This window comes from Tamandua tetradactyla, chromosome 6 (assembly GCF_023851605.1).
Source record: "Tamandua tetradactyla isolate mTamTet1 chromosome 6, mTamTet1.pri, whole genome shotgun sequence".
In the NCBI taxonomy this organism is placed as follows: Eukaryota; Metazoa; Chordata; class Mammalia; order Pilosa; family Myrmecophagidae; genus Tamandua; species Tamandua tetradactyla.
Window position 1 is genome coordinate 58,163,362 of NC_135332.1, and position 22,893 is coordinate 58,186,254.

At 40.1% G+C, this 22,893-nt stretch overlaps 1 protein-coding gene across 4 annotated transcripts; it reads left to right on the forward strand.

Annotated features, from left to right (window-relative positions):
* The first annotated feature begins 1 nt into the window (after nt 1).
* On the forward strand, nt 2-22,000 carry CYB5D2 (cytochrome b5 domain containing 2). Of its 4 annotated transcripts, XR_013177799.1 has the most exons (6): nt 2-740; nt 4,620-4,760; nt 18,077-18,263; nt 18,545-18,678; nt 20,638-20,758; nt 20,847-20,960. XR_013177799.1 is itself a non-coding variant. In XM_077165597.1 (5 exons), the coding sequence occupies exons 1-5, from the start codon at nt 485-487 to the stop codon at nt 20,855-20,857; spliced, it is 729 nt and encodes a 242-aa protein (XP_077021712.1). In that variant the 5' UTR covers nt 2-484; the 3' UTR covers nt 20,858-20,980. The 4 variants fall into 4 exon arrangements, 3 of the variants coding, with proteins under 3 accessions (XP_077021712.1, XP_077021711.1, XP_077021710.1); XM_077165597.1 differs by lacking the exon at nt 20,638-20,758 and having other exon boundaries at nt 20,847-20,980; XM_077165596.1 differs by lacking the exon at nt 20,847-20,960 and having other exon boundaries at nt 18,545-20,744.
* Nucleotides 22,001-22,893: the final 893 nt, after the last annotated feature.

Sequence of the window (22,893 nt, forward strand, 5' to 3'; positions counted from 1 at the left end):
GACGGCGCCAGCTGCGACTTCCGGCTTCCTTGCCGACAAGCGTGGATTACTGTCGCAAAGGCGCCGTCAAGCATATTCTACAAGACCACGGAGAGGTAGGGGAGGACTGCAGGAGCAAAGGGTGAAACCTTGATTTTCAAAAGGGCGCATCTGTCATAACGTTTACGTCATTCCGCAGCCTCCTCTGTCGCCATCTTTTTTGGGGGCGGCCAAGCTGCGGCCCAAGAAGGCTTTTCGCTGCTCCACTTTTTCAGCATCCCTCCATTTTGACAAGCTTTGCTGGGAAAATACGAGAAGGAGTTGGAGTCAGGAAGCGAGCCTCTTATCATAAACGACTTCCTCAATCTTCCAATGTCCCCCTTAGTGAAAGGCGAACAAGGAAAAGTGCATCGTGTCGGTGACGTCACGCTCGGCGTTTCCGCCATCTTAGTTGTGGGCTGAGAAGAGGCAATTTCGGAGGTGCGAGGGGATTGCAGCTTTTTAAATGCTGAGGCGCCGCGGATGTGGGCTCTTGCTGTGCTTGACCGTAGCGGTGGTGGTGGCAGCGGTGGTGGCAGCATGGCTGATGGACTGGTGGAGTCCCCACGCTAGATTCCGCCTTCTCATACCGGAGGAGCTGGCCCGCTACCGCGGCGGCCCGGGAGACCCGGGCCTCTACTTGGCATTGCTCGGCCGCGTCTACGACGTGTCCTCTGGCCGTAAGCACTACGAGCCTGGGGCCCACTATAGCGGCTTCGCAGGTATCAGCGAGGCGGCTCACGTCTTTTCCTGTTCCGCTGCGGGCCAGTAGCCGCCTGCGTATCGTTCGTTCATTCATTTATTCATTTGCTTTTTACCCCACAAATTCCATCAGACCAACTTGGCGGGCCGTGCCTGGCTGACCTATCCTGATGTCTGAACAGTCTCCCTACTAATTCTAGACATTTCTTCAGTATGCCCCGGCCCTAAGTAACCTTTCTCTCGGTTTCCCAAATTTCCCCTTAAAATAGTGCGTTTAATTTGAGTCGTTCTTGCTCCTAGTACGGAGAGCAGTTGTCTGCCCTCCGTAAAAAGGATTGTGAGGTTAGAGTGCGGGGAAGAGGTCTTAGTCACCTTTACAGTCTCTCAGAACTTAGCACAAAATTGTGCATATGTTAGCCCCCAAAGAACTTTCATCAAACTTACTCTGCCGTCTCATTTTACAGGTGAGGGGATAAAGGGATGTGATTTACCTACGGTCTTCACAAGTACCGGCAGGACCTAGACTCAGAATAGCAGCCCGCAAATCTACTTCCAAGATTAAAAGAACAAACAACTGAAAATGCAGGGCAAACCTTGGGCTAGTAACTAGGCTAATATTAAATAAGCATTTTCCATTTGTCATTATGTTCTAAGAATTGAGAGCTGCCTCTAGGACTTTTACAACTCACTTCCCTTTTTCCAGGGAGAAATTAGGAAATAGAAGCATTGACAGGGAAGGAATTAAGTCCGGTTGGTCTTGCCAAACTCCTCAAACAGTCCAGAATGGAAAGGGACTTAGCCAGGGTTACACAGTGAATTAGAAGTGGAGCTGGGACTGAAATCAAGGGGTTTTTTTTCCCCTACCAATTGAGAGCACATTTGTTGCACTGTTCTGCCATATGCAGATGTAGCTCTCTCGGCTGCCTGCACAAGTGTGGGCATACAACGTTCCATTTCTTAGATTATTTTTCATTTGCAATGTGCTTAACTGTCATTTTTATTTTTAGTAAGCCAGTTTTTTGAGGACTTAGTGTGTGCTTTTGTGCCCCATCCATTTATTGAATACTACCATGTGCCCTGTCATGTACCAAGAGCTGTGGAACTAGGAATGTCTAAAACATATTCCCTTTTGCCCACTTAGTTCAGTAGGGAATGAGATAAGTGCATTTATTCATTTTTTTCCACCCAGTCAATATTTTTATTATTTTTAATTGAGATAGAATTCATATACCATAATATTCACCCTCTTAAGTTATATAATTCAGGGATTTTTAGTATAGTCTCAGAGTTGTATAAACGTCACTATCTAATTCCAGAACATTTCATGACTCCAAAAAGAAACCCATACCTATTAGTAGTCATTCCCCATTTTCCCCTTCTAGTCCCTGGCAGCTAGTGATTTTTCTGTCTCTATGGATTTGCCTAATTCTGGGCAGTTCATATAAATGGAATCATACAGTATGTGACCTTTTTGGTCTGGGTTCTTTCACTTAGCATAATGTTTTCAGAGTTCATTCATGTATTAGTATATCATTCCTTTTTGTGGCCAAATAATACTCCATTGTATAGCTTTATCATATTTTTTTTTTGTGTGTGTATTCATCAATTGATGGGCATTTGTGTTGTTTCCACTTCTTGGCTATTAGAAATAATGTTGCTATCAACATTCATAAATGAATTTTTGTGTGAATGTGTGTTTTCAGTTCTCTTGGATATTATACCTAGGAATGGAATTGCTGGGTCATATGGTAACTTGTTTAACTTTTAGAGAAACTGCCAAACTGTTTTCCAAAGCAGCTACACCATTTTACATTCCCACCAGCAATGTATGAGGGTTCTAATTTCTTTATTACCTCACCAGCACTTGTTATTGTCCATCTTTTTTATTGCTATCCTAGTGAGTTTGAAGTAGGATCTCATTGTGGTTTTGATTATCTGCACTTTTCTAATGACTAATGATGTTGAGCATCTTTTCATTACTTATTGGTCATTTGTACATCTTCTTTGGAGAAATGCCTGTTCAGATCTTCTGTCCATTTAAAAAAATTTTTTTATTGTTGGATTAAGAATTATTTTTATATTCTGGATACTGTACCCTCACCAGAGATCATTTTGATGCAGTCTAATTTATCTCTTTCTTTCTTTGGTTGCTTGTGCTTTTGGTGTTGTATCTAAGAAACCATTTCCTGAGACCAGGGTCATGAAGATTTAGCCTATATAGCTTTTGCTTTTTGCTAACAATTTTAGGTTAATTGTTTTTTTGGCATGGGTAGGCACTGGGAATCGAACCGGGGTCTCTGGCATGGCGGGCGAGAATTCTGCCACTGAGCCATTGTCGCATCACCCTATTTTAGGTTAATTTTTAATATATGATGTGAAATAGAGGTCCAATTTTGTTCTTTTATATGTGGATATCCAATTGTCCAGGCATCATTTGTGGAAAAGACTATTCTTTACCCCATTGAATTGTCTTGCTACCCTTGTTGAAAATTAATTGGCCATAAATGTATGGTCATTATTTATTGGGCATTTTTAAAGGATCAGGTACTGTATCAGATGCTGGGGAATCAACATTAAATAAGTTCTGCGTGTTGTCTCCTCTGATAAAACTTATAGACTAGTAGAATAGACAGACGTTAAATAGATATCACACATTTAATGAATTATTTTTTGTGATGACTAATAAAAGGAAAGAGTACTGGTGTTATGAAAGGCTCTAACCTAGGGTGAGGTGGGGAGTTGTAAGAGAGGAGGAAGTACAGGGGTAGTTGGGAAAGGGGACTTAATCGGAGAAGTTGTCCTGAAGAACCTGGAGGGTAAGAAGGTGATAACCAGGTGGAGCTGTAGGAGCAGACACAACAGCATGGGCAGGCCCCTTGAGGTGAGGAAGAGCTTGGGTGTTGAAGTCCAGCCTGGCTGAAACACAGTGAGCAATGACACAAGTGGTAAGGCCAGTAGGGGATGCTGCAAGGTGCCAAAGCACACGTTAAGGGATTTGGGCACTATCATAGGACAAAGAAAAGGCACTGAGGATTTCTAGGCAGAGGAATGACATTACAATTTGTGTTTAAAATATCAGCCCAAGTGTTGTATGGAGAAACACAATATATTAGCCTAAGTGTTGTGTGCAAGAATTAATGCAGGGAGCTCACTATACTATTTCAGATTGGGATGAGGATAGCTTGGGTTTCGTTAGTGGTAGCAGAGATGGAGGCAGGTAGACTGGTAAAGGAACTACTTTAGATTTGGGAGCTGATTGGATGTGGGGGATGAGGAAAGCGTCAAGCACTACATTTCTGGATCAAGCAACTTTGGGGATATTATGACATTTCCTGCAATAGGGAATACTAAAGCAGCTGCAGGTTTCCTGGACGGGGAGTGCTGGTGACCATTAGTTCAGTGTAGGCCTTTTGAATTTGGGGTGTCTGTGGGAGAGCTAACTGCTGATTGATAGACAGTTGGATATACAAGTCTGGAGCTCGAGAGAAGTCTAAAGTAAAGATATAAATTTGGCAATCCCTAGAATAGTGGTGGTATTTTAGGCCATGGAAGTGGATGAAAGTGTTAAGTGAGAGGATATGGGACAAGAATGCATCCCTGGGGCTCGTAGAAAAGGAGTAGCTAGTGAGGAAAGAGGAAAACCAGGAGTGTAGTGTCCTGGAAACCACAGGAAATGGTCAGCTGTGTTAAATGTTGCTGAAAGTAAATAAAATAATGTGACAAATGCCAGAGAAATGTGTGGCTAAGACCTAGGAGCGTGTCACAGAGGAGGGGGTGCTAGCTTGTCTGTGGGTGAGGGGTGGGAGTTTTCAGGGACTGTTTCCCAGAAAAGAGATTTTTGAGTTGATACAGTATAGGTGATTTGCAACTTAACCTGTTGGAAACGTTCCCTCCTACAGGCCGAGATGCATCCAGAGCATTTGTGACTGGGGACTACTCTGAAGCAGGCCTTCTGGATGACATATCTGACCTGTCATTTTCTGATATGCTGACACTTCAAAATTGGCTTTCATTCTATGAGGAGAATTACAAATTCATTGGTAGGTCCTTCCCATAGATTTCATATGGTTACCTTGCATTTTTTTGTTGTTATTTGTTTAGGGGACTGGGATTCTTTGGGGATTGCACTGAAGATTGAAAACTGAAAAACAACTATGGGTTTTCATATTAAAGTCTGGTTGTTTGTGTAGCAGTGGGCCTCAGAAGGAGATGGATGGGGCACCTGTTTCCCTCATTCTTACTCTTGGAGAGGATTGCAAGACCATTTGCTTTGGCCTCTGTTGCCCCAAACTCAGTAATTGCCTGTTCCATTCTTGAACAACGGCTTCAAGAGGGCAGTTCTGTTTCACTGTACATTAGGCATCTGGCTTCAGCATATAACCAGGGTAGGGTAAAGCCTAGATTTGGATGCAATTTTGAAAATTTCCTTTTATCTTGCCCTCTGAGGAGAAAAAAATTTAGTCTATGTCTATCTGACAGTTACAGCTTGGGCTGTAAATAAAATTAAATTGCTAGTGTTTAAAGTGGATGGTCAGGGAGCCTTCTTGGAGGAGAGGACAGTTAAGTTGAGACTTGAAAAGTGAGAAAGAATTAGCTATACTGACATCTGGAAAAGCATATTTCAGGCAAAGGGAACTGTAATACCTGGGATGGGGAACAACTAAGCAAAGAATAGAAAAGAAACCATATAGTGAAGCCCACAGTATATGAAGGAGGAAGTAGGTTAAGAAGAGGTTGAAGAAGCAAACAGAGGCCAAATTATTGTAGGCCCTTGGAGGCTTTGATATAAGTAGTTTGTATTTTATCTGAGAGCTTTAGGAAGTCATTGGAGGGTGTTAAGCAGGCATGGAGGTGACATGATACAATTCATGTATTAAAAAGATCACTCCAGCTACTTTGTGGAGAAAGAATTGTAGGAAGGTGTACAATAGTCCATGATTGGATTAGGGTAATAGCAGTGGAAATGAAAAGAAATAGATAGAATCAGCATAATTTTTTAGAAGTAGAGCTGATAAGATTTGCTACTGGATTGGAAATTAATAAAGGGAAATATATATTGTGATGGGAAGAAGTCAGAGCGAGCCAAAATTCCAAATCTAGATAACAGAGGCCAGAGATGACATAAATAGAATGAAAAAAGTCAGGATGGGGAATTGGACTTGAGAGAGCTGAATCTTGGACACACAAATTTAAGTGCTGTTTGGAATACAAGTTTTAAAGACTGGACAGGTTGTACCTACACAGCTAGGTCAGGTACACTCTGCTATGCCCTCTTACTTGACCATACCTCCCAGAATTACTGTAGGCAGAAATTCTCTATGGCCTTCTTTATAGGGCATGCAGTAGTAGTGCTAAGACACACCCTGATTTTGTTGGTCCACTCCTTAACTGAGGTAACCTCATCAAAAGTCCTATTTACAGGGTACACAGCCACGGAAATGGATTAAGATTAAGGACATGTTTCCCTAGAATGCATATTTCCAAGCCACCAAAGGAACCAAACAAATTTTGGAGCTACAAAGTATGATAATTGAAATGAAAAATTCATAGATATAATGACAGATTTTAACAGGGAGAAGAAAGGATCAGTGACTTTGAAGACAAGAAAATTGAAATTATCCAGTATGAGGAGGAGAAAGAAAACATGATGAAGAAAAATGAACAGCTTAAGCATCCCTGGGACACCACCAAGAATACCAAAATACTCATCACTGGATTCCCATAAAGAGAAGAGAGAAAGGGGCAGAAAAATAATTTGAAGAAATAATGGCCAAAAACTTTCCCAGTATGATAAAAAACATGAGTACGTGCATCCAGGAAGTTCAGTGAGTTCCAAGCAGGATAGATTGTAATAACAGAGTACAGCAAGACACATAGTGAAGTTATCAAAATTCTTAAACAAAGAGAAGATTTTTAAAGCAGCAGAGAGAGAAGTAATTTGTCACACAAAAGGGATCCCCAATAAGATTAACAATTTCTCATCAGAAACCATGGAGGCCAGGGGGCAGTGCAACAGTGGCTCAGTAGGCAGAATTCTTGCCTACCATGCTGGAGACCCGGGTTTGATTCCCAGTGCCTGCCCATGTGAGAAAAAAAAGAAACCATGGAGGCCAGAAGATGGTAGGATAACATAGTTAAAGTCCTTGAAGAAGAAAAAAATGTCAACTAGAATTCTTTATCTGACAAAATTGTCTTTCAAAAATGAAGGAGAAATTAAGACATTTACAGATAAAGAAAAACTGGAAGAGTTAATTTCTAAAATACTTACACTGCAAGAAACGCTAAAGGGAGTCCTTCAGGCTGAGATAAAATGACACAAGACTCAAATCAATAAGAAGAAATAAAGAACATTTGTGAAGGTAACTGCATAGGTAAATATTAAGTCCTATATTGTTGTATTTTTGTTTTGGCTCTCTGTGCTGGTTTGAAAGGATTATATGCCCTAGAAAAGCCATGTTTTAATCCTGATCCATCTTGTGGAAGCAGCCATTTCTTTTAATCCCTATTCAGTACTGTAGGTTAGAAACTTGATTAGACTATATCCACAGAGATGTGACACACCCAATTGTGGGTATTAACCTTTGATTAGAGGGAGATGTGACTCCAACCATTCCAGGTGGATCTTGATTAGTTTACTGGAATCCTTTAAAAGAGGAAACATTTTGGAGAATACTATAGAGCCATGAGAACCGTGAGAGCCCGCGTGACCAGAAACCTTTCAAGTAAAGAAGGACAATGCCCCAGGGGAGCTTCATGAAACAAGAAGCCTGGAAAGAAACCTAGCAGACGTCACCATGTCTGCTATGTGCCTTTCCAGTTGAGAGAGAAACCCTGAACTTCATCGGCCTTTCTTGAGTAAGAGTAACCTCTTGTTGGTGCCTTAATTTGGACATTTTTATAGACTTACTTCAATTTAGACATTTTCATGGCCTTAGAACTGTAAACTTGTAACTTAATAAATTCCCTCTTATATTCTGTTTCTGGTTTATTGTGTTCTGGCAGCTTTACAAACTAAAACACTCCCTCTCCCCTATATCATGTAACAGGCAAATGTGCAGAATAGCATTTAAAATTGATGTCAATGAGCATACACTATATAAAGATATAATTGGAGACAATAACAATATAAAAGGGGAAGAACAGAGATATATTGAAGTAGAGAGTTTGTATACCCTTCGTAGTAGTTGAACTACACTGTTACTAGTTTAAGATGTTCATGATAATTACAATGTTAACCACTAGAAAATAACTAAAACCTATAGAGAAAAAAGGAAAGAAGAAACGAATCAAAATGCTACACTACAGAAAAGTAACTAAATAAAATAAAGACAGTAATTGAGGATCAAAAAACAAGACATACAAAAAACTAGTAGCTAAATGACAGAAGTAAATCCTTCCTTCACAAATACTACCTTAGATGTCAATCGGTTAAACTCCCCTATTAAAAGGCAAAGATTGGTAGATTGGATGAAAAAGCATGATCTATCTATATGTGTCTATAATAGATTCACCTTAGATACAAAGAAAAAGACACTGTAGGTATAATGGTACAAAAGATAGTGTATGCAATTAATAATTAAAAGAGAACTGTAGTGACTATATTTTTGTGTGACAAAATAGACTTATAACTAAGAAAGATTATAATAGACAAAAGGGCATTATATATATAATTTTTTCTTTTATTTTTTTAAGTGTCTCCCTATATGCATATATTTCTACAGAACTACATTCTACATTTCTACATAATCTATACAAAAACACACAGAGGCAGATATGTGATAAGGACATTATATATTGATAAAAGGTTCAATTCAGCAAGAAGATACAATAGTGATTATAACATATATGCACTTCATATCAGACTTCCAGAAATATATGAAGCAAAATTTGACAATTTAAGGAGTAATATTTAAAGTAATATTACATCACATTAAATAATTGATAGAACATCTAAACAGAAGATCCATAAGGAAATGGAGGATTGAACACTTTTAACCAGTTAGACCTAGTGAACATACATAGAACACTCAACCCAATGACAACAGAATACACATTCTTCTGAAGTGCATATGGAACGTTTTCCAAGATAGACCATATGTTAGGCCACAAATCAAATCTTAATAGATTTTAAGATATTTGAAATCATACAAAGTATCTCCTTAGACCAGAATGAAATAAAGCTGGAAGTAAAAAACAGAAGAAAAGCGGAAAGCTTACTGATATATGGTAAATTAAACTACACTATTTAACAACCAATGGGTCAAAAAAGAAATCACAAGGGAAATTAGGAAATATCTTGAGATGAATGAAAACCAAAGCACAGCATTCCAACAGTTATGGGATGAAGCGAAGGCAGTACTGAGGAAAATTTATAGCTGTAAAATGCCTATATTAGAAAAGAAGAAAGAACACAAATCAATAACCTCACTTCCTAAGAAACTAGAAGCAGAGGAGCAAACTAAACCCAAAGGTAGTCAAAGAAAGGAAATACAGATTAGAGCAGAGACAAATGAACTAGAGAATTGAGAAACAATATGGAAAATCAACAAAACCAAAAGGTGTTTTTTTTTTTTAAAGATCAATAAAAGCAACTTTGACCAGACTGACACAGGAAGACAAAGAAGTATCTACTATCAGGAATGATTACTATAGGCCTTACAGAAATACAAAGGATTATTAGAGGTACTATAAATAGTTATGTGCCAACAAATTAGAAAACCCGAATGAAAGGGACAAATTCCTAGAAACATACTGTTCTAGTTTGCAGGTTGGTGGAATGTGATATACCAGAAACGGAACAGCTTTTAAAAGGGGGAATTTATTAAGTTGGAAGTTTATATGTTGTAAGGCCATGAAAATGTCCAAATTAAAGCAAAGCTACAGAAATGTCCAGTCTTAGGCATCCAGGGAAAGATACCTTGGTTAAGAAGGCTGATGACGTTCAGGGTTTCTCTCAACTGGAAAGGCGCATGGTGAACGTGGTGACATACGCTAGCTTTCTCTCCAGGCTTCTTCTTTCATGAAGCTCCCCAGGAGGTGTTTTCCTTCTTTAACTCCAAAGGTCTCTGACTGCATGGGCTCTAAAGCTTTTTCCAAAATGGTTCTCTCTTAAAGTGCTCCAGTAAGCAACCACACCTTGAATGGGTGGAGACACACTTCCATGGAAACCATCTAATCAAAAGTTACCACCTACAGTTGGGTAGGTCACATCACCATGGACACAATCAAAAAGCTCCCACCCAGCAGTATTGAATGAGGACTAAAGGGCATGACTTTTCTGGGGTCTATAACACATTCAAACTGACACACATACAAATTACCTAATCTGATACAAGAAGAAATAGAAAATCTCAACAGACCTATAACAAGTAAAGAGAATGAATCAGTAATTTAAAACTTCCCAACAAAGCAAAGTCTAGAACCAGATATACATATATATTTTGTGATATTTACTATCTTGTCTTCTTGGTAATCTGATTTTTTTTTAGCTTTTTTTATTGTATAGTATAACATATATACAAAGCAAAGAAAGAAAAAAGCAGTAGTTTTCAAAGCACTCTTCAATAAGGAGTTACAGGACAGATCCTAGAATTTGTCATAGGCTACCATACCATTATCTCTGATTTTTATTTCTAGCTACTCCAGAACATTGGAAGCTAGAAGGAATTAATATATATATTTTTAAGCATCACGATCAACTTTATTTTTCATTTGGTGAAAAATAACATATATACAAAAAAAGCAACAAATTTCAAAGCACAGTGCAACAATTAGTTGTAGAACAGATTTCAGAGTTTGGTATGGGTTACAGTTCTACAATTTTAGGTTTTTACTTCTAGCTGCTCTAAGGTACTAGAGACTAAAAGAATATACTGATTCAGCAATCATACTCATATGTTAAACCCTACCTTCTCTGTATAACTCCACCATCACCTTTGATCTTTCTCCCACTCTTTGGGGGTATTTGGGCTATGGCCATTCTAACTTTTTCATGTGGGAAGGGGCTGTCAATAATTTGAGATAGGGAGATGGAACTAGCTATGTTCTGGAGAGGCTGGGTCCTTTAAGTTTCAGGACTTATGTGGTCCTGGAACCCATCTGGAAGTTGTAGGTTTCTGGAAGGTTACCCTAGTGCATGGAACCTTTGTAGAATCTTATATATCGCCCTAGGTATTCTTTAGGATTGGCTGGAATGGCTTCGGTTAGGGTTTGGCATGTTATGATAGGTATCAATCTCTAACTGAACCTTGTGTAAGAGTGACCTCCAGAGTAGCCTCTCAACTCTATTTCAACTCTCTCAGCTGCTGAGTCTTTATTTGTTACACTTCTTTTCCCCGTTTTTGTCAGGATGGAATTGTTGATCCTATGGTGCCAGAGCTGGACTCATCCCTGGGAGTCATCTCCCATGCCGTCAGGAGACTTTCACCCCCGAATGTCATGTCCCACATGGGGGAAGGGCCATGATTTCACGTGGTGAGTTGGGCTTAGAGAGAGTGAGGCCACATCTGACCAACAAAAGAGATCCTCCAGAAATAAATCTTAGGCAAACCTATAGGTAGGCTAAGCTTCTCTACTACATATATAAGCTTGACAAGAGTAAGCCTCAAGATCAAGGGCTTGGCCTGTTGATTTAGGTGTCCCTAATGTTTGACCCAGTATCAGGGGTTTCCCTGGTGGTAAAGTTTAAAAGTTCCATATATTTTCTTCCATCCCTCAAGGGACTTTGCCAGTATTTTTTTGATTACCTGCTTAATATATTCTAGGTTGTATTCAGGCGTTACATTAAGCTATACAGGATTAAAGGCCTTCATTCTTATTCTGGGCTCCCTTTGTTTCGATTGTTTAAATGAGCTATCCAGACGATTGAGTTAGATTATGTGCTACAGAAAATTTAGGTTCCAGACAAAATAAAACTTTCTTTCTTTGGTCTCAGAGTAACTAAGGTTCTTAAATATAGACAATGTCTTCCTTACCCCTGTATTCTGAATTACCTTAATCCTGACCTGAAAGAACCAGATATTTTCAATGCTGAACTCTACCAAATATTTAAAGATTTAAGATCAATTCTTCTCAAACTCTTCCAAAAAAAGAAGTGGAAGGATTACTTCCTAACTCATTCTGTGAGGTATTACCCTAATATTAAAGCCAGATAAAGACAGCATAAGAAAAGAAAATTGCAGATCAATATCCCTTGTAAATGTAGATACAAAAATCCTCAATAAAATACTGGCAAACCAAATCCAATAGTGTATTAAAAGGATTATACACCATGACCAAGTGGGACATACTCCAGGAATGCAAGGATGGTTCAACATAAGAAGGTCAATTAATACATCCCATTAATAGAATGAAGGAAAAATACCACATGATCATCTCACTTGGCATAGAAAAGGCATTTGACAAAATCCAACATCCTTTCATAATAAAAATGCTGAGAAAACTAAGAATAGAACATGATAAGCAGCATGATAAAGGACATTTATGAAAAACCCACAGCAAATATCATACTCAGTGGTGAAAGACTGAAAGCTTTTCCCATAAAATCAGGCACAAGACAAGTGGTCTACTGCCACCACTTTATTCAACATTATGCTGAAAGTTCTGGCCAAAGCAATCAAGTAAGTAAGAGAAATAAAAGGCATACAAATTGGAAGAAGTAAAATTATCCCTATTCACAAATGACATGTTCCTATATGCAGAAAATCCCAAAGAATCCATGAGAAAGCTAGAACTAATAAACAAATTGAGCAGAGTTGTAGGATACAAGGTAAACATGTAAAAGTCAGTTGGGTATCTTTACACCAGTAGTGATCAACCTGAAAAGGAAATCAAGAAAACAGTGCCATTTACAATAGAATCTAAAATACTTAGGAATAAATTTAGCCAAGGAGGTAAAAGACTTCTGTGTTGAAAACTTGTACAAACGTTGCTAAAAGAAATTCAAGAAGATCTAAGTGAATGGAAAGACATCCTGTGTCATGGATTGGAAGATTTGATATTTTAAAGTGTCAATACTGCCTAAAGCAATCTGTAAGTCCAGTGCAATCCTTATCAACATTCCTGCAGGGTTTGTTTGTTTATTTTTTTGTTCCAGAAAGAAAAGCTGATTCTCAAATTTATATGGAATTGCAAGGGGCCCCGAATATCCAAAATTATTTGAAAAAGAAAAGTTGAAGGACTCAGTTCTTCATTTCAAAACTTGCCACAAAGCTACAGTAATTAGAACAGTGGGTACTAGCCATAAGGACAGATTTACAGACCTGTGGAATAGAATTGAGAGTCCAGAGATGAATCCACACATCTGTGGCCATTGATTTTCAACAAGGGTGCCAAGTCCATTCACTGGGGGAGATAGTAGCCTCTACAACAAGTTGTGCTGGGACAGCTGGAAACCAAAATGCAAAAGCATTAATATGGATTCCTACCTCTCACCATAAACAAAAAGTAATCCAAAGTGGATCAATGAATTAAATGTAAGAGGTAAATAAAAAATAATAATAATAAATAAATGTAAGAGGTAAATAATATAATATTAATAACTTACAAGTAAACATAGGGAAGTATCTTCAGGACCTTGTAGTAGGCAATGGATTTTTTAGATTAAGCAACAGAAGAAAAAAAATAGATTAAATGGATTTCATAAAAATTAAGAGCTTTTGCATAACAAAGAACAAAAAGTGAAAAGACAACCTATAGAATGGGAGAAAATATTTGAAAACCATATATCTGATAAGAGTTTAACATCCAAAATACATAAAGAACTACAATACAACAAAAAGACAGACAACCCAATTAAAAAATAGGATAAAGATTTAAATAGATATTTCTCCAAAGAAGATAATCAAATGGCCAATAAATATGTGAAAAAATAACATAATTAGCCATTAGCAAAATGCAAATTAAAACGACAATGAAATACCACTTCATACCCACTAGGATGTCTGTTATTAAGTGTTGGCAAGGATGTAGAGTAATAGGAACCCTCATACTTTGTTGAAGGGAATGTAAAATGGTGCAGCCATTCTGGAAAACAGTTTGGTGGTTTCTCCAAAAGTTAAGCATAGAATTACCATATGACCCAGCAATTTTATGCCTACATAGTCACCCAAAAGAATTGAAAGCAGGGACTCAGACAGATATTAGTAAACTGATGTTCATTGCAGCATTATTTACAATAGCCAAAAGGTGGAAGCAACTTGGGTGTCCATGAACAGCGAATGGATAAACCAAATGTGGTATAGCCATTCAGTGGAATATTATTCAGTCATAAAAAGAAATGAAGTGCCGGGTACATGCTACAATGTGAATGATCCTTGAAGACATCAGGTTGAGTGAAATAAGCCAGACACAGAAGGACAAATATTGTATGATCTCACTGATCTGAAACAATTAGAATAAGCAAATTCATATAGTCAGAAACAAGAATACAAGTTCCAAGGGCTGGGAAGGGCTAGGAATGCAAGAGTTAAAGCTTAATTTGGTACAGAATTTCTGTTGAGGGTGATATAGAAGATGTGGTGGTGGATAATGGTGATGGTTGCACAACATTATGAATATAACCAACACCACTGACTTATATATCTGAATGTGGCTAAAGGGGAAAACTTTAGGCTGTATATATGTTACTAAAATAAAAAAATTTAAAAAGGAATTGAAACCCCCCCTAAATACTTAGAAAAAGCATATTCATAAAGACAAAAAGCAGAATAATGATCACCAGGGGTGGAGGGAAGGGGAAATGGGGAGCTAGTGCTAAATGAGTATAAGTTTTGGCTTCGGGTAACGAAAATAGTCTCGAAATAGTGGTGAAAGTTATACAGTATTGTCAGTATGCTTAATGTTAAAGAATTGTCCACTTAAAATGATTAAAATGATTTTTATGTTAAGTATCTTATACCACAATTAAAAATAAATTTTTTTTAAAAGTAGCCAGGTTCAGAACAAAACACCGTTACATGAAGTCCAAGTACAGGTTAAACTATTCCATGGGGATAGACATCAGAGGGAGGTGATCTTAACTGGGAATTGCTGGGACTTGCTACCTCTTGATCTGGGTCATATATGGATAAACTCACCAAGCTTTACACTTAAGATTTATGCACTTTACATTGTGAAAGTTATACCTCAATTCAAAAGTTAAGAAAAAGAAAAAGAATTGTTATGTTTGTGTCACATGAATCTAAGATTAGGATAAAATTGCATAGAAACCCACATACAAACAAGTGCATTTAAAACCTGGTAAAATCTGAATGAGGTTGAAGTCTGTTTAACAGTATTGTAACAATGTCAGTTTTCTGGTTTTGATATTGTATCATAATTATGAAAGATATCACCTTTGGGGGAAGCTTGGTGAGGGGTCCTAGGACTCTCCAATACTATTTTTGCAACTTTCTGTAAATCTGTTTTTGCTGGTTTGAAGCTGTTATGTACCCCGGAAAAGGCCTTGTTCTTTTAATCCTTTCTTGTGGATGCAGACCTGTTGTGGGTGGGACCTTTTGATTAGGTTGTCTCAATTGAGATGGACCCACCCAGTTCAAGGTGGGTCTTAATCCTTTACTGGAGTCTTTCGCGAGAGGATAAAAAACAGAGAGAGCTCAGAGAAGCTTAGAGAAAAGCCTCAGAAGGAACTGAGAGGGCCACTGAAACCAGAAGCTGAAAGCAATGGAACTCAGGAGAAAGGACCAGATGCTGGCCATATGTCTTGCTGTCTGACAGAGGAACTCTGGATGCCAGTGACCTTTCTTCAGAGAAGATATCGTCCTGTTGATGCCTTAATTGGGACATCTTCATGGCCTTAGAACTGTAAATGTGAAAACTAATAAATCTCCATTGCAAAAACCAATCCATTTCAGGTATATTGCATTCCGCCAGCTTTAGCAAACTGAGAACTATTCTTACATCAAAATAAAAAGTTTTTAAAACTCCCTCCCGAAATGTAATACAGTTATCCCTTCCACATCATGAATTCCCCCGTCATGGTTTCAGTATATCACGGGTCATTATAAGAAATTAAATGGGAATTATTTGGGAGTTTTGCAGAAGCCCCAGACAATATGTGAAGGCTGCACCTACAGCTGCATCAGCAATTGCAAATCATTTGCATAAACCACAAGACCTGCATCTCTCTTATATACAAAGTGCAACATTACTTTGGGTGCAGGATTGTTATGAAAAAGGCATTGCGAAAAACAAAGCAAAAAAGGCATTCCAGTAGAGTCTGGTATGATACAAGAAAAGGCTAAGTCCTTATATGATTTCCTAAAGGAAAATGAAGGTGAAGTGTTTACCCATATGGATTTTTAAGCCAGCAAAGTCTGGTTTGAAAAATTTAAAGATTTAGCCTATGCAAGAGGGACAGCATCTACCAAAGAGACAGCTAGTGATCCTCCACCTCTGTAAGAGAAAAGGGGTTGAGATTGAGTTCATCCATGTAGGTATTGATTTCATCAGTCATGCCTACATAACAGAACCCCATATAAACTCAGGACACTGGAAGCCAGCCCCAAAGAACTTCCATGATTGATAATGACTGTGTGTAGAGACGACATGGAAGTTTATGTTCAAAACCCTCCCAGAATTGAACTTATTCGTCTCTTCTTTTGGCTTCTTCTTATTTGTATCCTTTTATCATATTAAAACTATAGTTCTGAGGATCCATGTCGGGGAACAATGAGAGGATCCAGTAGCATCATTTCGAGCCTTAGTTTTTCTAATGAATACACAATAATGCTGACTGCATTTGGACCATTGTAGCAGAGCCTGGAGACACCATTTCACCTATAGTTACTCGTTTCAAAATAGAAGAAAAATATGGTTACCTTGAAATAGAAGGTTCTGAGCCACCTACTGTATGGTTATCTGGAATGAATATACCACCATCAATTATCAGCAACAAAAATTGGCTCAGACTGCATTTTGTTACAGACATCAATCACCAATACCATGGTTGAGTGTTCTGTATCAAGCCTTCAATGCTTTGGACAAGCTTGAGGGAAAGATCTGAAATGGTGGAATGGTGACCCATGACAGGGTCTGGAATCTGTTCTGTAGCTGCTTATTGAAGTGTGCTTTGAAAGTTATTGTTTTTTCTTTCTTTTGTTTATATGCATGTTATATTTCACAATTAAAAAAAATAAAAAGAGACAGCTAGGGACGTTCCTGAAACCATGAAGAAACTGATTGAAGAGAAAGGCTATAACCGGAACAGTTACTTAATGTTGATCAAACTGCCCTAAATTGGGAAAAAAAAATGCCTCAGAGGATATATGTTGGCCAAGAAGAGAAGGAAGCCCCGGGTTTTAAAGCTGCAGGGGATAGGTAATTCTGCTCTTTTATGCCAATGTCATAGAGTTCATAATAAAGGCAGCCCTGATATAGAAAGCTGCTAACCCTCAAGCTCTGAAAAGACAGGACAGGTACCATCTGCCTTTCTTCTGGTTCAGTAAGAAAGCACTGTCGGCCAAATCATTTTTCCTTGACTGGTTCCAGCAGTGTTTTGTGTTGAAGGTTAGAAAATACCTTGCCAGCAAGGGATTACCTTTTAAGGTGTTATTGCTTCTGGACAATGCTCCAGGCCAGCCAGAACCTCTTGTTGCAAGGGGTAGCCTGGATGTTCAAGACACACTACACATAGCTACTCAATGGAGAGAGTCATAGAGAATATCAGAGAAAACCCTGACAAAGCCGCCGTCTCTGGTGCGAAGAGAAGGCCAAAAAATGTTCCATGGATTTTCCAGATCAAGGGGGCGCCATGCCTCTAATCCCCTACAATGTGGATGGGATAACTGTACAACAGTTTCATAAATCTGAACTATCTAAACTCACAATTATAATATATGATAAATGTTATTTAATTATTAATTCAATCATTGTTCTAATGTAATAACTTCAAAAAAATGTCAGCATATGCCTGACACGGAAAATGCTCAGTATAACGCGGTAAGACAGAATAACTTGATGTTGGGAAGAATTACGCCACAAAAATGTTAGCTTATAAGCCATTCATTCCTCCAATGTTTATTGAGTACCTGCTGTGGGGAAATTAATTCCACATGGTTCCACCCTTAGAGAACTGAAGTTTAGAAGTCAAAGATTTTGTAATTTCTATACTGGGGGACTACAACTAGAACAGGAATGCTTCTGTCTGGGAGCCTTGTAAGATGTTGAGCGAGTCTGGAAGAGAAGACACCAAAAGTCCCTCCTATATGAGGTCTCAATAAATAAGCACCTAACAGGCTATTGTAGAGTGCTCACGGCACCCCCCGGGGAGTGAGCTTCACAGCTGATGAAGAGTCTGAACATCTGTTTGTGCCACACTCCCACTGTCACTCTGACATCAGCTTTCCTGTCATCACAGGAAAGGTGATAGGACGGTTCTACGGAGAAGATGGGCTCCCTACCCCAGAACTGGCCCAGGTAGAAGCCATGATTATCAAAGGTTTGGAGGCAAATAAACAGGAAATGAAAGAGAAACAGAAGTTTCCTCCATGCAATGCTGAGTGGAGCTCAACCAGGGGCAGCCGGTTCTGGTGTTCCCAAAAGAGGTAAACAGGCTTCCTTTTGCCCCTATCCTCCTTTCCCCAAAATCAAACTCCTAGGTCATCCTATATGCATTATTCAGTGAAGCCTTGAGTTGACTGTTTACCCAGGGGAATTTTTTTAAAACTACACATGCTCTGGACAGTGATTTTCAGTTTTGGCTCCATATTTGAATCTTTGGGGAATTTAAAAATTACTGATAGTGGGCTTCACCCCAGACAACTGAATCAGAATGGTGGGGTTGAGACCTTGGCATTTTTATTTATTTACTTTTTTAATTCCCCAGAGACTCTGCTGAAGGAGGCCTGGGCCTGGGAACCAGAAAGCACAAGTACTATTTCTTGCCTTCTTTTGCCTACTCAGCCATTCAAGGGCCTCAGTTTCCTGCTTGTCAACACAAATCTTTCCTGCCTACAGGAGGTAGGGAGAGGGGAGAAAGACGTTTGCAGTGATCCCCAGAGGTGCTGTTTTTAAAACACTGCAAATTCTGAGTACTTCCTGGTTGACCACAAGGCAGCATAGGTTAGATGGAAAAGTCTTTTCCTGTAAGAATAAAAAAGTGAAGTAAACCTGATTAGAAATGATGCCACTGGGATTATTTCAGGTTTGGTTTGGGAAGTGGGAGGAAAAATATTTTTTCCTCTTTAACCATCAGGCCAGCCTAGGCTCAAAGTGCAACTTGAATCCCTCAAACCTCCTTTAGCTCTAGAAATGGGACAGTGGAAGCCTTTAGACAAACATCCCTAGCCTCAGGAGCCTCAAAGTAACAGTGCTGCTCCCAGAGTAGGGGCAGGGAAAGCTTAGTTCCTGCTAAACGGAGAAGGGCCCCTGTATGCTCAGCCATGTGGCTCCACCATCTCAGCAGGGAGAGAGATCTACCTGCTTACTCTCATTAGGTTGATTGATTGTATGAATGAGAACAGACAGCCAAAGTGGCCCACTCTCTCCAGTTAAAGAATCCATCACACATTTCCTCTGCCTCAATTCAGGGGAGCACGGGTGAGGATAGCAGAAAGGAAAGCACCCTTCCTCCTGGCCACCAATTTTAAAAAGACAGCTTCTCTATTGTCATCATGTCTCAAAAAAGGGGAGTTATGAGAGGTTGGCCTGCCCATTTCAGGGGGTCCAGTTAGGACAAGGTAGGCGTTCCTGGGACATAAGCCTGAAAGCAAGTGGCCTCAGAAAGCACTGTTCCCTGATCGGCCGGTACCCAGAGGCCTGCATTCAGGTATGTGAGTTTGCTCCTTGGAGAACCTGCCTCTCCCTCCCCCATAGCCCTTGCTTTCATGACTGAGTTGCTTAGGCTCTGCCTTTCCCATAAAGCCTTTACAGACTCATCCAATGAATTTAGGGGCCCTATCCCTGTGCCTCAGGCTGAATTCTTGTCTTCTACTTACTTGTATATCTCCCATTAGAAATTATCCTTAAAGGCACGGGCCAGATGTCATTCACTTCTTTTTTTTTTTTTTTTTTTTAATGTGTCTCCCTACATTTATATGTATTGCTATACATACACACAGAGAGACAGATATGTGATATGTATATCATGGGGAATTTTGTTCACAACATTTTTGTTTTGTTTTGTTTTTGGGGTGCATAGACCGAGAATAGAACCCTGGTCTCCCAGATGGCAGGCAAGAATTCTGCCACTGTTCTACCCATGCACCCCCTGTCATTCAGTTCTTAGCCTGGTGTTGAGTAAGGATCACTGATGATGGGGTGGATAGGTAGTTGAAAGAAGGGAGACACTACAGTGCCCTGACAGCCTTGTCTGTGGTTAAGCTAAGTGGGATGATTTCTAACTGGGTGACAGCTTCTCTGACAGCAAGTGATGTTTGGTCACAGGCACTGGACCATATATGGGGCATGAATTTCAAAAATATCATTTTCTTCTTGCAAGGCCTATGAGAGCACTGGAGAATGAACTCAGTTCCATAAGATGAGTCCTGGTACCTCTGACCAGGGGATTGCTTAGGCTATGTTGGGCCAGAGCTATATTCTCCATCCATACCTGGAGCCTGGTGACATTGAGGACTGGATCTGTGCAGGGGGCAGGGCAGCCTGCAACTACACCATATGTGAAGGGCTGACCTATCTGGCCAGGCCTGAAAGGCCCCAAATGGATTTTTCCCTCAGGTGTTCACCTCCACCCAAAGGCCTCAGATCCTAATATCAAGACTTAGCCCTGGGCTAGGATGTAGTGGAAAAGGGAGACGTGACTTAGACCCATCTATTATTTCTGAGAAGTTCACAGGCCAGTGGGGGAAATCTACCTCAGCTATTACCACCAAAGCAGGGGTGCTGTCTCCCAGGAAGGTGCAGAGCAGGGATGCAGGGAACACAACGAAAGGAATGATGGACTCTTCTCTTGGCCTGGAGAAGGGGCACTGGTGCTGTGCAGAAGATGACAGTTAGGAGACAGCGCGATGGCTTGCATTAACTCTGCAGACAGCCGCCTTAGGAAAACACCAAGATGGGGAATGAAATGGCTTCTACTTTCGTAAGTCTTAGCTCACTGCTTCCTCCTCATCTCTTCCCAGACTCATGAATCTATGCTTTTAAGAAGTCCTCTTTCCTTCTTTCCTTAGTGGAGGAGTGAACCGAGACTGGATTGGCGTACCCAGGAAGCTGTATAAACCAGGTGACAAGGAACCGCACTGCGTGTGTGTGAGAACATCTGGCCCCCCTAGTGACCAGTCACCGGACAATCCTACACACAGAAATCGTGGGGACTTGGACCACCCCAACCTAAGGGAGTATGCAGGCTGCCCACCCCTAGCCATCACATGCTCCTTCCCACTGTAAGCTGTTGTCCTTTTACATTGAAACACACAGTGAGCTCTGCCCAGAACCTTCATGGGCCCTTGACCCCACTGTGTCTTATGCCCACCGTTCTGGTGACCGAGGCCAGAGCTTGGTGACTTGCCTGGTACAGGTCAGTCTGTTGATGTCACTATTCTTCTAGATCCACTCACCACCTTCCTTCAGTGCCTCAGATATTAATGGACATAAATATGACCCATTGTCAATAATAACTGGACAAACAAGAAAAGGTTCTGGGCTCCAATAGCGTCACATTTCTGTGGGCTCCCAGGTGGCTTGGATCAGCTGCCAGGAGACCTGGCTCTGCCTGTAACTCATTTTCTCCCAAACTTGTCAGGGCAGAGCACTGGCAAAAAGAGGCTACATAACTCCCTAACAGCTCTGAGCAGAATCATGCAGACACAACCCAAGAAGCCACATAAAGTATACAATATCAACATACTCTACTCTGAGTTTCTCCCTGGTTAAATTTGTGCCCTCTAATTTTTTGACCTTTCTTCTAAGACCTCTACCCTAAGGCAAACTTGAATTTACATGCAAAAGCCACACTGTGTTGATTGGAGCCAGGCCAATACAGTACGTGATGGTGATAAAATATAATAGGCTAACTCTGGAAAGGGAAAAACTTTTATTTATTTGGTTGCAGCAAATCCAGATGCCTTTGAATAAAGTCAGGATATGTTCTCTCCTTAAACACTTAAAATCAGGTGTGGTGTGTTATTAAAGGGAGAAGTCTGCATTTTGAGCAGAAGGTATGGTAGCTTGCTAGTGTAATATCAAAGTTTGGGCAAGTCTGCAGATGCCAGTACAAACAGCCCCAACTTAATAGTGGCCTTGTCCAGTGGGGTGTAGGTTCAAAGTCATCTCTCATCTACATTTGACAAAGAAACTTCAGTACCTCTTGGATTTTAACTTGAGTAGTAGATGTGAGGGGTGGGGTAGGGGCGAGGGTGGGGGCAAGGCATGTTCCTGTTTTACAGTTAAGAAAATAAGACTGCTTATAGCCTCATAATTTCTCCTCATCTGAGGCTTCACCTCAACTCTTCCTAATCCCTGCAACTATTATTCTAATTATTACTACTGTTCTCTTAGCCTTCCTCTTTTTTTCTCCCATCATTAATCCTACTACAGAACTTCTCAAATTCGAATGACTAGAAAATGGAAGCTGTCTCCGTTCACTGTCATTCTCATGGCTCACTGTCCTTGCTGACCCCAGCTGTTCCTTATCGTGCACTCTGACTCTTGGCTCCTCATCTGCCCCTCCTGTACCTTTAACCTCTCCCTGCCTCCTGGCTTTCCCCCAATATGCAGTAAACAGTCTCACATCCCTCATGGCATAAATAAAACTCTCAACCCTATAATCTTCTGTAGCTACCATATCTACTTCCTGTCACAGCCAAGCTTGTTGAGAAAGCTGCTTATACTCACTACTTTTGCTTTTCACCACCGATTCCCTGTACAACACAGTCACCTCGTTTGTCCTGTTCTACTCAATAGCCAGATAAATTCTGTATTGACAAATCCAGTTGTCACATTGAATTCTTTCTTACATGGACTTTGTCACATCTGACACTGTTGGCTATGAAATCCTCCAAGAAACTGTCCCTTTGCTTTTTTCCTGATTTCCCTTTTCTCCCTTTCACTACTCCTTCTCAATCTCCTTAAAAGCCTCCTCTCCTCCATGAACCCCTTCCCATGGGCTCTTCTCTTATTTTAGCTGCCACCTCAACATTTCTACTCTAGACAGCTTTTCTGTAAGGAGCACCAACCCCACTTTTCTGGCATTCAATCTTCATCTTCCCGTCCCATGAT

What these genes read in the sequence shown, in the direction of transcription:
- CYB5D2 (XM_077165595.1), top strand. Translation starts at nt 485, where the DNA reads ATGCTGAGGCGCCGCGGATGTGGGCTCTTGCTGTGCTTGACCGTAGCG. An exon ending in GGAGAATTACAAATTCATTG is followed by an intron (nt 4,761 to 18,076) that starts GTAGGTCCTTCC and finishes CTGTCATCACAG; the next exon opens with GAAAGGTGATAGGACGGTTC. An exon ending in TTCTGGTGTTCCCAAAAGAG is followed by an intron (nt 18,264 to 20,846) that starts GTAAACAGGCTT and finishes TTCTTTCCTTAG; the next exon opens with TGGAGGAGTGAACCGAGACT.